The 19,066-nt window shown below is 34.7% G+C and overlaps 1 protein-coding gene across 7 annotated transcripts in view; it reads left to right on the forward strand.

The window, feature by feature from the left end:
- The window catches only part of LOC106458371 (semaphorin-5A-like), a 226,914-nt gene that overhangs the window by 104,334 nt on the left and 103,514 nt on the right, over positions 1–19,066 (forward strand). For 2 of the 7 annotated variants that reach the window (XM_022384874.1, XM_022384844.1), the window contains exons 1-2: positions 4,006–4,225; positions 16,997–17,344. In XM_022384874.1, the coding sequence (XP_022240582.1) occupies positions 17,197–17,344 (148 nt within the window). In that variant the 5' untranslated portion in view covers positions 4,006–4,225; positions 16,997–17,196. Of the gene's footprint in view, positions 1–4,005; positions 4,226–6,958; positions 6,978–13,784; positions 13,938–16,996; positions 17,345–19,066 lie in introns of those variants that run through there. The other 5 variants (XM_022384848.1, XM_022384865.1, XM_022384857.1 and 2 more) reach the window with 4 other exon arrangements.

Below are 19,066 nucleotides of genomic sequence, written 5' to 3' on the forward strand. Positions count from 1 at the left end.
AATTTAGTTGATTTAAACTTGCGCTAGAAAGATTAGTAATTACAATACTCCTGAAATCTGAACTTGCTCATCATTGGTGTTTATACTTACAACATTAATGTTGAAGATTTAAAGAGAACATTAAATTAGAACAGAAGTTTACAGTCTAGGACAGATGAAGTCTCTTGTTTGAAATTGAATAATGATGGATAACCACGCTAAAATCCGGTGATCGATTCCCCGCGGTGGACATAGCGCAGATAGCCTGTTGTGTGGCTTTTCGCTAAAAACATCAACAGCCTGTAATTCGAATAAAACGTTTACGCACGGACGCAGTGAGGGGGGTGTGTGTGGAGTCACCCGAACCCCCTATTTTTATGATGTAAAATAATTATGCTGATACAGTTATAGCTTATGGTATTTAACGTTTTATACATAGTTTACCTTCTTCTGATGAAGCATTAGCATTTTATGGCTTGAAATAGTCACATGCCCCCAGACCTCTGTAGTATTGGCACAAAATATGTTGGCTTTTGATCTCACAAATTAGAACCCCCCCCCCTTTCAAACATTCTGCGTACGAGCCTGACGTTACAAAGCATATCTTAGCTTTATTTGTGGTTATTATATACCAAACATGATCTTTTTAATATGCCTAAAACTTTTACTCTTTGTTCGTCAAAAAATCAAAGCCATGAGTTTCTGTAGAGAGTGTACTGTAAACGCTGAGGGGTGGTGGGCTTATTAAAATTCTCATATATTATCTGTTATGAACGAAATCAATACACAATCCATTCAGCTATTTAAAGTAATTTTTAAATTTTAGTTCTAATTGTGGCTTCATATAATAAGGTTTTATAAAACTGGTTAATTGAAAGTAACAAAAATATAGGTAAAAGGAACTAGTTAAAGAAAAACTATAAAAAGGAGCATACAATCCAACCAATAAAAGTCACTAAAGATAAACGTTTGTTTCAAAACTACTTTTTACATATCAATAAGTAAATCTTAAATTTAAAACAGGAATATATTCTAAACATTTTTAGCCTATTTTATGTCATGAAAGTGAAAAAAAGGATGTTATAGCAAGTGAATGTCTAGAATCCATACTAAACCATTTTTAGTGCTACCACTGAAGTGGCACCTGATATTTTTTTTTTTTTTTTTGTCTTACAGTAGTAGTGCCTGAGTTCTGTGCTGTGTCGTCACTCTAAAGTAGGCACCTGTGGTTTGTCTTCTGTTAACATTAACAGTACCTGGGTTCTGTGTTTTCACTCTACAGTAGGTACCGAGCTTTGCCTTGTGAATTAAAACACAAGCAGATTTCTCTGGCTCATCATTAAATTATACTTATTATTTCAATCAAGCATTTTCATACATTTATTTCATATCATTTAAATTCAATTTCATGAAACACCATTAGGATTAACTACATTTATGTTATTTAAGTACATTGATGTCGGGCAGGCAGACGAATATTTCCGTTAAAACGCAGGTTGATGCATTGTTATGTAGAGAATAAACTGAAGACTGGGAGTAAAATAAAAACAAGCACGAATAAACGTGAAATAGAATCTTTATTCTCAAAAGTTGCTATATATTTTAACTAATGGCCGGCTTATAATTGTTTGTATTTAAACTGACTGCTGAAGCTGGACAAGGACAAAAACAGGAAGAATGCTGCTATACTGCAATTTTAAGTTAAATAAAGGCGACTTAATGCGGAATCACATAATCCACAGTTTACCTACAGTAACGACTATTTCAAATGACATATTCAAGGGAGAGGACCCCAGATCATATCCATTTGTACAAGTATCTGTGCCACTCCTTAAAATGGGCTTGCTCCACCCAAAGGAGTAGACACAGACATAGATAGTTGTTGCTATGTAACCTTAAACTAAGTAAAAATATAAGTACATGTTTGCGACCTTTGTACATCCTATTAACGATAACTTCGAAACCATACATACTAGCATGAAAATTTAGAAAAATTACCTAAATATACTTTACTACAGATATATTTTAAACTAGGAATAGTCCCCCAGTGGCACATCGGTATGTCTGCGGACTTATACTGCTAGAAACCGGGTTTCGATACCCGTGTTGGGCAGAGCACAGGTAGCCCTTTGTGTAGCTTTGTGCTTAATAACAAACAACAACAACAATAAACTAGATATGGAAAGGTTAAATTAACAGTTATTTAACTGCGATACTTTTAGCTACGCTCAATAAAATAATGCTATTCTCATAATTCGTATACAATTCTCATATGAACAAATCAGCACTCTAAAATTCATTGATAGTTAAAAATAATGTTCCATTACTTAACATATCTCAATAACATTACTAATGTCCGCTTCCTTCATTCCCAGTCTTCCACTCCGCAAGTACAAGGATATTTCAACAGAAGTTCACAAAGGAAAAAACTTTAACTGTAGATCACTGCGAAGAGACTAAAAAACTCGCTAAACATCAGTAACACAGTTTAAGATATAACGACTTTGAGTATCAGATAAATATTAGTTGTAATAAAGGAATTTGAGCCTACAACTTGGTATTTTACGAGAATGACTTGGTTAGAGCGCTTGCCTCGATATTCGTCTCCGAACGTGTTCGCCCTTTCAGACGTGGGGACGTTATAATGTGACGTCAATCCCATTATTTGTTGGTAGCTCAAGGGTTAACGATGGGTGATATTGACTAGCCGCCTACCCTCTAGTCTATCACTTCAAAATTAAGTAGCTCTCTTGTTGCTTTGCGTGAAATTCGCTAAAACAAACAAACGTTTAGAGGAGTATGATCCCAAGAAAGTTTCAATGGCCTGTATTTTTGTCGCTCTTTATTGTTTGAGATCTGTTTAAAACTTTTATCTGCGTTCACGTTAGTAATAAATAACTCGTTATGTGACCTTAACCTCAGAAATATCGAGGATTCCGGAACGTATCAATTTGTTGGTTACAAAATCCTTGAAGGCATTAGAGTCACACAAAATTGTGTAAACAAAATACTTTCAAAATTGCAATTAATCAATTACTGCTGCCCCTACCCCATCAAAATTACATAGGACATGAATGATCTCATCCATTTTGTTTGGTCAGTTGTAACAGGTAAAACAATTGTTTCCTCTACTGCAATATGTAGATTCTACCGGTGGATAACGGATTAAAACAAGGGCTAACGTTAAAAAAACATATTGCATGTAATAAAGATGATTTTACATTAAAAACGAAATTATAATACATAGAAACATACTATTAGTGCGCATGAGCGATTATTTGGAAAATAAAAAGCTGGTGGGGATTTGTGCGCAGTGGGTGTGTCATTAAAAACTAAGTTTTGGATTTACTATCCAGCTGCTGATAAAATATTGTAACCAAGTGCGACTGAGTTTTTTAAATATACATAATTTACTTAATCTGTATGGACTTCCTTAAAGGAAGACAAGACGTACGTTTAACAAACAAATCTAAAGAACATACCAATGAAAACGTAAAACTCACAAATCTAGTGTTTATAATTATAAGAAAAGAAGTTTGAAAATCACGTGGAAAAATATAATGCGTGGTAAACGTTTTGACAGCGTGGTTTTCCGGAGTTTTTTTTTTTTTTAATTATCATTTGTTACTTTATTTTTTAAACAAGCAAGTAACTCGGTTTCTAACTTTCCAGATAGATGTAAATATTTAAATGCGCTGTGGGAAAAAACATACATGTAAGAAGTAATTTTCAAAATTAACCTGGAAAAATTAATCTCGTTGTTAAAGAAACACGATCGATTCCGTGCAGTCCCGCTTACTTTCAAAGTGCACAGGGAATCGACTGAGACTCGATGCTACGAAAGGAGATGGCAGAACCGTGTCATCTTTTCCTCGCTTGTTTTTGCCTGAGGCTGAGTTAGCGCCGCCCATTGGTAGTTTAACCCACAACTGTGACGTGATTGGTGAAGTCTGCTATACAAGATTTGCTGGTCAAGGCCAAGCGTAAGGAGTAGAAAGCCTTACAATAAGTTGCACTAGTTTCTTCTGCCAGTTAGAACTTACAAGTAATTGTGTCTTCGTGTCCTAAATGAATTGAGAACTGTGGTATTCCTATTATAAACACGCCACCAGTTATTAGCAAACGAGAAGCTGTACGTGAACTCAAGCTACCGCAGTACAAAGGTCGGTAATCTCAGGTTCGGTGCTTGACTTCTTCTTGTTTACTAGTAAAACTGGTAACAAATCGAGAGTCGTCAAGAGAAAAGGTGAGTTTAGTTAGAGCTTGTCTGGAAATAGTCTTGAGAAATGGCAGATTTTAAGGGTGTACGATGGTCGAAGTGTGTTTTGTACCATTTGTGATAATATTGAAACTAAAGGAATGTTGACATTGAACCATGTGTCTGGAGGCGTTATGCTAGGATTTAAATTTTGGGTGAGGCTTTTGAGCTGCATGTGCACTCCCTGTCGCGTGGGTTCGCACCTTGCACGTGACAGATGCCTGTAGATGTTTCGTGTAAAACCTGAAAAACTATACTTGATCGAAATAGACTGTATTAAGTTACAATATTATTATATGTGTTCTATCCGGCATATCAACAATAAAAATTTTATTTTCGGTCATCTTCCTTAGGATATGTCCACATATTTAACAAAGAAAATTATATACACTTACCTGCTAAATACTGTGTATAGAAGAGTACATGTTACAACTTACATGTAAAAACACAGGTTTCAGTTTCTGCTTTTATTTCTTAGTTCACAAGTGACGTATGCTCAAAATTACACAGTTGAATTCGTTAGCGTAATTTAAGTAAAAGCTGACACAAATTTGCGTATGAGTTAATCCGTAGTTTATGTATTTATGTATCTCAGAAATTCAAAAACAAATAGTATAGCCCGGCATGGCCAGGTGGTTAGAGCGCTTGACTCGCAGTCTGAGAGTCGCGGGTTCGAATCCCCGTCCCACCAAACACGCCCTTTCAGCAGTGGGGGCGTTATTATGTGACGGTCAGTCTCACTATTCGTTGGTAAAAGAGTGGTGATGACTAGCTGCCTTCCCTCTAGTCTTTCAGTGCTAAATTCGGGACGGATAGTTTTGCGCGAACTTAAAAAAACAAGCAAATAGAAGGGTTTTCTCTCTCTGACAATGTTTTTGATGCGCGTAGTTATTAAATTTCTGGATAAAATTTCTATTTTATGTTTTATCATAAACAATATATTTAGTTATACGGTTTCAGTTATATTTAGATGAGAAAGAACTATTATTTTTTTTCCTAAGATGAACTTTAAAATTAAATATATAGCTATAACCAGACTTATAAGTAAAGTTTAAATAGTAAAGCTGAAGAACATGGACTGCTAAACTATTGATACAGAAGGCTAATGACACTTTATAACAACGACTTGCATATGCTAGTATACTGGAGTGTTGTACGAAATGCTATGGTGCCACAGACGACATGTTTAGCACTTATGTATGCACAGAGGATTGAGTACGTTATATTAAGACGATTATTTCAAATCTTCACCATATCCAGTAATACTCTATCTGACGATTATGCATCTTGAAAATAACCAAGCAGCGTAGTTTCCAATGCAAAAGGATCCGTCATAAGGTTGTCATATCCAAAGCACACCACCCCTTCCTGCTTACTTTTCATAATCCACTTAGTCTACGAGGGCAACGATTTCTCCCAGCATCTGGTCGCGCAGAAATCCATAGGCGCTGCTACGTCCGGCAACTTGACTGCCATGGGATATCATGAATACCCGTTTCATTCTCCAGCTGCTTGATGTATGGAAGGGTTGAACTAGAAGTATGGCTAGAAACCTTCCCTTGAGAACCCATACTCTCTTGGCATCGTTTTCAAACGGATATCCTACTTGGTTATATTGCGTACTGTTGCCTTGGTTACGTGGACAGCTTTTACCACTGGATTTTGTGTTTGTGGATTCTCTCCTGTTATCAGACGCTGCACTTTGCTTACAATAGCGGTGGTATAATTTGTTGCAGGTCTCTTAACTGTCCTGATGCCTCAAGTTGATCCTTAATTTTTGTTTTGTTTTCTAATGCCATTAAGAACAAGGGATGTCCTCGTATTGGAAGTTCTAAATCCTTGATCTGAACACATCTCTATGATCTGAGTGTCTGTATATTTTGCATCAGAAATAGTTATGTCAGAATGTAGTTCTGATACATACCATTTCTTTACGACTTTATATCTGCTTTGATTGTCAAGTAATTAGTTGATTTGTATATTCAAAATCGTTTTAATAAAATTTCCTTAACAATGTGCTTAGTTTTCACAAATTTCCTACCATTCGACTTGCAGTGTCATCATCGATAGCTTTTGGATAGAGGAATGTGTCACAACCCTATCGAGGAAGGATATTATCATAACGAAGCTGTTAAACAATATAGGGCCAAATGATGCAACATTTCGAAGAAAGGGGCCTTCGTTGTTCTCCATGAAAGCAGACAAACTCACATACGGAGTGTTTAATACAGCAACAGCTTCAAAATCGCACCCTAAGCCAGTCTCGAACAATGCCTTTCGGAAAGTGGAAGGCTATGGTTACAAAAGAGAACCCTTTGACACAAAATGTCATTATGATAGAACTAGACATATATCTCCTGGCACCATTTTAAAAACATAATAAATAAGTGTTTAAAGTTGGTGAAAACTCGCAAGCTTAATGTTCACAAACTTCCTCTAAAATCAATGGTTGTTTTTATGAAAAGGAAGAAGCTGAAGAAACTAGAACCACAGCACTCCCATTCGGCCAAATACTTGTCAACTTAACCGATGCAACTTCAATAGTCTTGAAAACTGGCGACCACATACAGTGCGGTGGTAGGGGGATGAAGGCTGTGGAAAATTTGTCAAGATGTGTAGTATAAGATCGACCTCGTTGTCCTTTCAGAAACTTATTATAATAGAAATTGCCATGTCGGGCAATAGTACTTTATCATGGTCATCAGTCTGAGTACGATCGACCATGGATGAAGTAGTTCAGGTAGCTCGCACCATTTATTATAAAGTTCGATTAACCCTCAGAGTTTTACTGCCTATGATTTACAATGTTTTCTTGCAAATATCTTTCGTTTTAAATAACATTTAAAATAACTAAATATTTAGTATTGCTTACATAAGATGCTTCAGTAATATATTGTTCAGATGCTTTGGTTAAAGGCATCTAGAAATTTTTAATGCTGTTTAATGTTTTATTTGTCGAATAGTTTATTTAAATTTAACACACAGATATCAACACATCATATTGAATCTCGCAATTATAAGACTTTTAAGAAGTTTTCTAAGATACAGATTAACAGATGTCCGTAAAGAGCTGAATTGAATGTATTCGACCTTGGATTTTAATTTGTAGAACAAATTATAACTTAAATATTGTTTGTACTCGTAGCTTGCATATTTATTCTTTTTGTTGTTGTTGTTGGACAGGTTAATATTTTAATAAAGATTAGAAGTCTAGATATTTGCATGGTGATTTATTTTGTTGTTATGGGTGGAATGATCTTAAACCACCTGTCGATCGTTATGTTGATTTACTTAGGACTACATTTTTATTTGAGAATGTGCTGATAGTCCACATGTGACTGGCCTTTTTTAGTATATAGTATGTACATTAAGTTAGATAGAAATTACCTGCTTTCAAAGGATTTAGCATGTTTGTTAAGGTAGATAGAAACTAGATGTATTTCCGCAGGGTTCCCGACAGTGTTCTGTTTCAAGAGTAAATAAAACCAACATTAAGAGTAACAAATAATTTTATTTCTTGCTTTTGAAGTTCATATGTCATGCTGTGTTGTAGTCTAAAGAGTGTATAATTCTTCTCGTAATTCATGGTACAGTACCAATTGCAACGTTAAGCGTCCCTTATGTGACGTCATTTTAGTGTATACTGGCAGACAGAAAGCACACTACTGTATATTGGTGCGAGTGGTTAAAACAGGTGATCCCTTCAGGCGGCCTTTGGCCCCCTTTCAGGGATATTACCTGATCCAAAGGATATAACATGTGTATTAAGGTAGATAACTGCCTGCTTCCACAAGATATAACATGTGCATTAGTATGAAAAACGTACCTTTCAATGTGACTTCTTCGTTAACTTTCTGGCTCAAGTTATACAGTCTGCATGAATGGAGATAGTAATTTTTATATAGCATAATGCATTGTTGAACCCGAGATTAGCCATCCGATGTTCCATGACGTTAGATGGAGTATTACATTCATTTTTTATAATTGTTTCTTTTCTACTGAGATTGAAGGGGGGGGGGATAATGTTACTGTAGACATTTGTATTGAAATACTTGTTCGTTCGTAATATACTGCTACTGACACCTAGGACATTTTGATCTTGACATAATTCTAGAATCTCAATTAAAACTGCTGCTCTGTAGACAACCGTATAATATGGAATTACCCAAACGCATAGTTTACCCTGACATATATTTCGAAAATTATAATTGCAACTTAATCCTAATTTGTACAGAATAAGTTGGATTACACATTTTTTTTGGTAGTGTACGTCCAACATTCGCACAAGGCTGATTTTACATTGGGTTTTATTTTCAGTCGTCTAAATACACTTCATAAAATTTAGTTGTTAAAAATGTATATTAACTTAACCACATACACTCCAAACAAACAACACGCATCGACTGGTGGACTGAAAATTAAACTACTTTTCGTAACCAGCAATTTTGCTGATTTATTGTTAATACAGGCATTATTATTATAATAATAATAATAAAATTACTCGTAACAAATACAGTATACCGTTTCGCAAATGATATTACCAAAACAGGAAAAATCAGTGTTTATAGTTTGTTTGGTTATTGCTAAGCGCAAAGCCACACACTAAGCTATTTGTGCTGCGCCCACCACGGGTATCGGAACTAGATTTTTTAGCGTCATAAGTCCAGAGACTTGCCGCTAAGCCACTGGGGTGCAGCGTCGATAGTAGAATTCATCACACGACAAAGAATTTTTAAATTACATGTTCAGTTAGTACCTAGTCTGTTAAATATGTTATTCATCTATAGGCGCTGCCATAGTAATTATAGTCAGACTTTCTAAGCAAAGCAACCATAGTGTTGATGTTGATATTATTGCATAAAAATCAGTTCCCATTATTCCATCCTCGCTTGCCCAATTTTACCATGTTCATATTATTTTTGCGCACATGTTCATATTTTGTAAGTATACAAGTTACGTGTATGAAGGACGTCCTTGAAGGTTGCCCTATGCTACACTTTCAGAAACAGTTCATGTTTAATTTCCAGGGTTTAGTTTGTTTAGAAACGCTCAACTTGTGTTGTTAAAGGTTTCAAATTGCAAGCTAATACGAGTGCTCCAGTCTTCAGGTCACAAATCTCTACAGTCGGAGGACGCTAAATCTCAATACATGTAGTACAAGGGATATTTTTCTTAAGTCCACATCTCCTATGAAGTAATAAAACATTTATTAACTGGCTTAATTAGTAAGTTTTGGACTTAATTCTCTAATTTAAAAACTAGTTGGAAATTCAAAATTATCCAGCCAATCTTGACGTCCTACCTCTGTCAAATTTGTGGTGTAGAGTGATGTATCGTTGTAGTTTGCTTGCACGTGCTTCGCAGTAAGCACACGTGGTTTGACTTAGTGCTTCTAGTGAGTTTGTCGAAGTTGAAAATGTGCACGTGCAGGCAGCACATACATAATTTGAGTTGTAGAGTGGTGCCTGGCTGGCCAAATGCGAGATGGGGAGGTCTTTGAACAGAATGTGCAACGCAGGAGACAGCTGTTTAAGGGGCAATGAGTCTCCTCTGTTAGTGTTTCGTAAATGACTTTGAACGTCCTTCCCCCTAGGCGTCAAATCAATGCTGTGTTTAATATTAGAATTCGAATACAAAGGGTCGCGTGTCAATGAAAACGATGTATTGTTTGAAGTGATAATATTATATTTATAAATTTGTTTGGAATATCATGACCTATGTAGAGTGTAAGATGTTTTCTTGTTCTGTAAATATATATAACATCCATAATTATTCTATGGAAAACTCGGAGGAAGAAACTAAAACCAGTAGCACTTTTAACAGCTTAACACCTTTTATACTTCCTGCTCGTGTGAAGCGTGACTTTTGAAAGCATTTTCAAATTTGTACAGTCTGCAAAATAAGAGAGAACTTCAACCCGTATTGTTGTAATAACGGGTGAACAGAATAAGCCAAAATCTGAGTGATTTGTTAATAAGTTAATACTTTACTTATCTTCAGTGATGAATATTAACGGATTCTAGTAATAACATGGTATTTAATTGAATTAATGTATGTAGCTTTGCAGTTTCAGAATCATGTTAAAATGTGTAGACACGTGGACTTATAATATGGATAATTCGTATGACAAGGTTTTAGCGAATTTCACTAGCATAAAAAAGGTTCTTAAGTTGAGAAAGACACTGGATATAACACAGTGTTATGTGTTTAAGTTTAACTGGAATAGATCTTCAGCAGGGGGTCATAATAAAATAGAAGCACTATTTATATCACAGTTTTCCGAATTGTGTTTCATACAACTAGTATGTACTCTGATATTTTGAAACAAACTATAGGTTTATTATGAAGATCCCATATCATCCGTCACCCAGTCTGCGCGTGCTATTTTTTGCTCTTGACCGTCTGTAACATAGTGGAACCTGTCAAACGGTCACTTTTCCCAGCTGTTTACGAAGTAGATGGTTAAAGTAGACAAACTTGGTCTCTACGCGAAGGAAAAACATACTCCACAAAGTGATAAATCGTAAAACTCGCTGAAACTAAATCTCTTTCAGTTTCAAGAATATTTTATTCTATATAAATAAATATCAGCTGTGCATTCACTGAGTTTGACACAGCTAGAGAGTTGTTATATATTACAGAAAAAAAAATGTGTAACAGTATTTAATGAATATGCAAGTTTCGAGAAGTAAAAATAACGTATTAAAAACTTATACGTAGATGTACTTCTTTGGGTATGGAACTGAGTCAAGAGAAAAACTTACACGTAGATGTACTTCTTTTTATGAGGAACTGAGTCAAGAGGGATAGCGTCTGATTTTCACACCAAAATAAAAAGAAATTTAACAAAAAGAAACTAAGTAGTTTAGTTATGTGTAGTGTGACTGTATTTTCTCCGAATCAGAATTTAGATTCAGGTTTATTGAACTTAACATGATCTGCTTGGAAAAAACTAAATTATTAGGTTTTATATTTTAATGTATCACCACATAAGCTACCGTTTCTTTGTAAAACTAAAACACGCCAAAATTAAAGCACTGTAAATAAGTACTAAAATCGTTAAATATATGCTATTAAATACTGAATGGGACTCGGAAATTGGAAGCGCTTCTTGAAGCTGGCGTCTCTGTGCCTAGGTCAGCTCCAGGATACAAAGCGGATTTTCAATTTCCTCCTTCAACTCAGTGATTTGTTAATTGTAAGTGTGTAAACTCACGTCCAATGTTTCCTTTTGTTCTTGGTAAAGGGCAGGGGAGAGGGGGGGAGTATAGTTGTCACTCAAGTGTTATAACCTTTCCAGCATTGTACACTGCCTTCCTTGTTATAGATGGCTTGACCAATAAGGTCACCCCGTGGTCTAGAGTCTGCCCCGGGGTTATACTTAGCAGCGAATCTTTCCAACTTGAATATGTTCAGCGAGTGACCTATTAACGTAAATGGCCTACTGCATATGGTGAGTTCTAATAATATGAATTTAATTATGATTTATTAAAGACATGGAGTAAGGCAACTGAATACAAATATTTGTTAAACGTCTTTACCATTCGGTTTACTTTAGCCTAACCAATAATATAAAATTATGTTTAAATGTAACTTATAAACATGACAATTGGATGTGTGTTTTTCACTGATTTGCTGTTGACAAACTTTAAACAACTTTTTAAAAGCTACACTCAGCCTTTTCATAGAAATACTCTTGGACTAGTTTACTACAAGTAGATAATGTTTTGAAACTTGTTCAACTGATGGTGAAACCTAATGATATAATCATTTTCTTTCAAGTTAGCTTTATCAGTATTATTGGTTATAATTTAGTCTAGAATATTATTTTTATTATTGTATTATTATTAATTCTTACACGTATGAAGGCTATTTTGCATTGTTAACTAGTATAAGGATATTTAGGCTAACTTTCGTGAGATATTAACGGGATAACGGTTGAAAACATCGTTAATAAGGAGGGTACTCAGCTCGTAACTCTGTGTATTCAAATGTTTGTTAAGTTTTAGGTTTCTTGATAGCATTGTATACTTATTGTGTGTCTGTTTTTGTACAGGGTAAGTATAATTGATTTACAAGTTACTTTTGATCACGTTATTAATTAATAATAGTATTAGAGTGGATTTATGACTGAAGATAGTTATAACTTATACTGATTTCATTTCTGTCGTATAAATAGAACAACCAAACATCAATGGTATATAATACGATTGTATTGCCTATCTGTATTGCACGTATCGATAAGATAGGAATCCCTGAAAGTGTTTATTCTTTGCAGTTCATTCTTTGTAATCCTGTTTTTGGACCAGTAATGTTTAGTGTAACGGTAAGATTAGCTGTGTAAATAAAACACGATAACATCAAGTTATCTAAGGGCCATCGTGTTGTTTTATAGTGATATAGCAGTGTTAATAATCACGGCGTTGGCTCATCTGTAGTATTGAGGGCTTAAACGCTAAGATTTGATATTCGATTCCTGCTGGTAGCCCATTGTGCAACTTTGGTATCAGCATATAAATTTAATATTTCCCCACCTAAAAAACCCAGTTTTTAAGGCTGATCACGTCACTAAATGTTATTTTGTTATGATATAAATTGTGCCATACCTCAAAGAGTAATAAACTGACCGATAATCTACGAAAGTTTATGTAGGGCCTTAACAAGCAAACTGTGTTATATACAGGTTAACGCCAAAGCATCATTACAACTAAGTCATTCATTTTTATGTTTCCAACTGGGTGACTATTCTTATGAAAAATGTTATGCTCGAGAAATCAAACAACTGATGACTGAATGAGGGTTAAAACTAGTAACAGGCCTTAGTCTTCAAGTCAAAGTTTTAATGTTAGCATATGGAAGATTTCTGAATTCTCGATCATAACATTTTTCATAAGAATAGTCACCCAGTTGGAAATATGATTATGAACACACAAAAAAGAAATAAAAACAACAACAACATACGGTTGCATAACATTTTAGGCTTAAACAAAGAAGTTCTGTAAATGTTATCATTAATTTCTCATCAAAACAATATTATTTCATAGGTATGAACTAAAAATTAACCCTTTCATGAAAATGGTCCATTTAACATACTGTTCTGATTTGTAATGATTACAATGAACCTGAGTGAGGAATGTGCATAACAATGTGGAAGAATAGAGTTGTGTTGTTAGGTGTTTTTATACTATGTGACCTGTGTTATTGGTACATTAATACAAAGTGTTGTTAGGTGTTTTTATACTATGTGACCTGTGTTATTGGTACATTAATAAAAATTTAAGGAGATTTTCCATCTCGGCTATCACTGTTTGTTGATTAGGTTCTGGGAAACGTCTTATCAACGCTGAACTATGTTGTACTGTATGCCCCCTTAGCGCACGTGCTGCTTGAAAATGTAGTCGTCAAGTTTGTCTGAGGGCCACGTGAAACGCTCAGTCACTACCAGGGGGAGCTGACGTGTTAGGAAACACCTTGGTAAACAGCAGCCCTCGAATTTTTGTTGTTGAAACGTAACATGTTTAAATGCGAGTTTCTGGTAAGCTGAGCCAAAGTACTGGAGACTCGTTTGCTATAATGTAAAATCGTCCCATCTCTGTAAAGCTATCTAGTTAAAACGTACGTCGAGTTTACGAAATGGACGTATATGTGTAAAGTTGCTTAAGAAAAGACTATAATGCGTTAGTGTTTGAAGCATTATAAGGTAAATGAATTGTTAAGTTTCTTGTCTTTTTTTATATTTCTCATAGAGTTTTAAGAAACGACTCTGTCTTCTTTGATAGATTGTTTAGGCAGATTACCCATGATGAAACTAAGTTGAATGGAAACACAAGTGTAGAGGACGAAGTTTCGAAAGTGTTCCGCCTTTGCCGTCTATTGCACTTGGACTCTGTATTCGTAACTGTTGATCTTCACCAGTTATCAATATATTTGAATTAACAGTATTTTGCACGTTTTTTCCAGTCGCAACATTTAGTTAAACGTTTATTTTAACTATATTTGGAACTTCAATTCAAAATTATAAAATTGCCGTCTGAGTTTACGTTAAGACCATTAAAATATATATTTAATGCTTTATAATAAAATAATTCGAAATCTGTCTTACTTATTGGTACTGCGAATGTAATCATTATAATAAAACACCCCAACACTCAGTATTATTTTATTTTTGGCGGGAGAAATATTCCTGGAGTTTTAAATTTTGTTCTTGTAGTGTTTGATAAGTATAACGGAATTTCCGGTTGATCGTGTGATAATTTGCTTAACGCATTTTCTGTTTGGTCAGGGTTTGAATTCCATGTGTTTATAATTTTTCAACTAATATCAGTTTATGCCTCACTCCGTTTGACCTGATTGACCACATGAAAAAAAGCTTATTCGTTGGTATTAGAATGTTTAATGTGACATCGGTTGTATCATAATTCAGTGTGTCCGAATATTACGTTAACAAAATTCTTTACTTTTTTGTAAAAGATTTCTTAACGTAATTCCCAGACATCCTTTATAAATAGATAATTTGATGAACATTTTGTGAATAGAGCTAAGTGATAATTCCTAGTCACTTTTATGCTTATCACTAGAAAATCGTGAGGTTTTTACTTGTTTCTTCTGATAGTCGGTATTTTAGTGTACGTATGCTAATAAATGATACTCTAAAACTAGTGTAAAACAGCCGGTACAACAAGTTCACTTCCACCGTTTAATGGCTAGAATGCAAAGACGAAAAAAATCGTGTTCGTGTTTTTTGTTTCTTTGGGGAGGGGGATTATTCATCAAATCGATGATTAGGTATTTTCTGAATGTAGTTACTATATCTTAATCTTTTCTACTCTCCATTCTTTTTTGAATGAGAATGAGCTTAACTTGGGTCGATCGGGTTTACCTCGGGTCTTACTGTGTATTCAAGAACCACCTTTGTGCAAGGTGAACTGGGAAATGTGTATTGGTAGTAACGAATACAGAGCCTTCCTTTACGCCATAGCTTGAGACTTGCTCTTAACGTCAACCGCTTGGCAGTTTTATTCGTATACCAAAAGCAGTCGTGTTTTCTAGCCAATTAGCCAGTTTTACTAGCTTAGGCTCATCAGCATAATTGCAATAAATCAAGTCAACACTTAACTAGTGCACATACGTAGTCGTATTTGTTTTTTTGTTGCAATTGTTTATTTGCGACGTGTGTTACAGACCAACAATAAGAAAGAAAAACCTTTAAATCTTGTAGAACAAACCTAAGGTATTATTAGAAACACCTATATTTAACATGGTTTATTGTGGAATGTTTGTTGAGAACTTCAGTCAACAAACTTTGTAAGTAAAATGTCCTAATACAGTAATAGGTAAGCATGTATTCAAAATATATGTTGAAGAACACCAGCTTGTGTGCAAGTTAAAACGGCTAAATTCGAAAAATATCGCCCCGATGTTCTAACAACTCATCATTAAAAACAAACATACATCTATCTATTAACATACATCTGAAATATCCAGTACCGACTAGACCTTTCGCCAAATACTAAGGCTCATCAGACCGGCTGAGATACGACAGACATAGTAGAGGACTAGGTGCTGTTTATCAGCTTTCGTGAACAACGACTATTAGTCATTTTTACTTTACTTCTAATGAATATTATACGCGTGCGACGAATCTTAAACGTTAGAAAGATGAGATAATGTACTCCGAAATTCTGTATTCGTTTTTCTTTATTTTCTCGAGACTTTAAAATTAAGTCTTAACTTTTTGAAAAAGTAGAAATAAATCATCTGGAACTTATTTAATAACCTCTAATCCTTTTCATTGTATAGTACGATAACCCAAGTAATTAAATATAAATAGATTGTAGTGTTGAGATGGCGAAGATATGTGTACTTAATATTAGTGTCACCTCGATCTCTTAAATATCAGCCTTGTTGCTTTCTTCACTTATTATGTATTCTAGATTCTGTGTATTCTTGTATTTCAATCGCTTGTAGACAATGCTAATTCAGTTACTCTTAACAATGGTTGAATTTAATAGTTTGACGAGTTGCTGTAATATTTTTAGTCTAAAACAGTTGGAAGTATTTCGATCTGAATGGCACCTAAATCAGCACATGCTGACCAGAGATAAGGCAACCATTCAGCAGCACCCACCGCATATATGACCACGCTTAACTGAAGGCGGAGTTTACTGTAAAAGTTATATCGCCGTCACAAGTGCAGAGCATGTTCATCGGCATATTGCTACTCGAACTTTGGACCCAGCCGGCACGGTTATTACTAGGTTACGCCCGACCCAACACTCGAAGAAATTTAATGTTAAAATATTGACTTATTTTATTTGTTCAGTGCAATATTTCAAACATTGGTCTGTTGAAGCCTCAGTGTGATTAAACATAAGTATTTCTTTATATCGTTTGAAGTTTCAACATCTTGGTTCACACGCACTGCCATCTGTGTGCGAAGTGTTAATTAACTAGACAGTGTTGTTTATTATGTAGTTTCTCGAACACCTATCCTAATTTAAAATGGTTGCTTTTTATTAAAAAAAGAAGCTTATAACCTAAAAAATAATTCTGAATTTGAGAGTGTCTTTTGTCGTAAAAATGCTGATTAGTTTTCGTCAAGTGCTGATAGGAGATCACTGAACCGTGACATTTATGATTAAGATTGATTGAGATATAAGAAGTTCGACATTTATCTTTTTGTTTTTTATATGGTTCATGTTTTATATATATATCCAATCAAGAGGTGTATTTTATTAAACTGTTTTCTCTTCTTTGCAGTCGATAACGGTAGTTTGCTGATTGATGACGTACTGCTCTGAATCAAGAACTGTGGTGTGACAACGAGTATTACTGGATTTTTGAAAAGCCGTTAAAGACTACCAAACTGTGTACAAGTGCTATGCTCATGTCTCGTAGAAGGTGACAAACACTGTTCCTTTGTTACAATAGGTTTAGCCGTGTTTTTATGTCAGTGCAATATGAGCCGACGCTATACACTATCTCTGTGTTCTCCGAACAAGGATTTGAAGTGGATTATAGCTGTTCTGTTAGTCTGTCAATTACTTGTTTTAGCGGACTTGAGGCACACGACCCATGTTCGGGATTTCCGCCTGATACGATATGAAGGTAATTAGTTGTGTTTTTTTTTGTGTGTTTTTTTTTAAGATACGCACCACAAAGAATGAGTATTTTGCTTGGTTAATCAATTGCGTACTGTTGTAATAGGATTTGTTTATTATTTATTCTCATACGGCTATACTGGCAGTACATTAGTGATCTGCACTGAATGGCTCGAGTATTGTTTATTTTAGTGCAAAGCTTTACAATGGATTATCTGTGCTCTGTCCACTGCGACGGGTTGAAAACCGTATTTTAGCATTACAAGTCCGGAAATTTACCGCTGACCCACTTTGGAATTGAATATAAAAGCAGTTTATTAACTTTAAATTCTCGATTTAACCAGGCCCTGGTTACTGATAAGTCTGGGATATGTAAAATCTGAAAAAATTTTGGAATATGTATTAAACATATATTAAAATAATTGTCGTGGATTAGGAAAAAACTGGAAGTTATTAATCAGTCTTTACCCTTTGTTTGACCAAAGTTTTCCATTTTCTGGCCAAAAATTAATGTAGAACACTGTTGAAATATCAGAAGATGACTTTATCCCTTCTCTCTTTTTGCAGCCATAAAGTGTTTCAATTTTAATAAATGTAGACCATACGAATATGAACACTATGGAATATCAACTGTAAAGATGGGAACTTTTTTTGTGCTGCTTCTTTGAAAGCAAAAGTTGCTGTTGTCTTGGTTGTTGAAGATGGCTATTCAGATGCTAATGAAGCTCATTCATTGTTCCCTTTACTAAAACATTTTGTAAAGGTCATCTTGTATATTTTATCTGTGCCTGCTCTTTTTGAAATGCTTCGGTTATTGTATGTACTGAAATATTTTGGCCAAACTGACACCGAAAATAGATCAACCTTGACAAACCAGTTTGGAAGTTGTACCAAAATCAGTTTCAGTTTTTTATGCTGGTGTTGGACTCTAGATCTAAATATGATCATTTTGAAACCGGATCTAATTATGTGAAAGTTTGATCACCATCTTTCAGGGATTTTGACCTAGTTATATTTATAAATGGCAGGTTGGTTGTTCAGATCATTAGCTTGTAATCGTCTTGGATGTATTATATCAACTTTTTTTCTCATTTAATTTTGATCATTATTTATCTGATAAAGAAAATACCCAAGTTGGGCCATATGGGTGAAAAATCTCGGTAAACATTAAAATATAGACTTCACTGTTTGTAGCGTTCATGATCATTACTAATTTGGAACGTTAAAATTTCTCCTTATCATAAAAAAAAAAAAATGTTTGCAGTAAAGCACAAAGCTGCACAATGAGCTGTTTATGCTGTGCCTACCATGGGTATCGAAACCCTGTTTCTTGAGTTATAAGTCCACAGTCATACAGCTGTGCCACTGGGAGGCCTTTAAAGAATAATCGAAATTATAAAATTTCAGATTAAATTGAATCAAGGTGAGGCTATGATTTTTAGAGTTGGTAAACCTAGATAATGACACTTAATGAAGTAGATGACAAATAGCTTTTGGTCAAACGAAACGCGAAATGAGAATCTTGAATTTTTCTGTTTTGAAGAACTCCATTATCTCACTTATTCGATGCCACGCCACCTTCATAAATAAGTTGAGATAATCTGGGTACTTGAATATAAATTTATTATTTATTCTCTCTGATGTGGTGTGAAATCAGTATTTGCTACAATCAAACTATTTCAGAATCAAATTACATTTTATTGTCTCAATAAATAAGATAAAAGTACAA

This window comes from Limulus polyphemus, unplaced genomic scaffold (assembly GCF_000517525.1).
Source record: "Limulus polyphemus unplaced genomic scaffold, Limulus_polyphemus-2.1.2 Scaffold22, whole genome shotgun sequence".
NCBI lineage: Eukaryota > Metazoa > Arthropoda > Merostomata > Xiphosura > Limulidae > Limulus > Limulus polyphemus.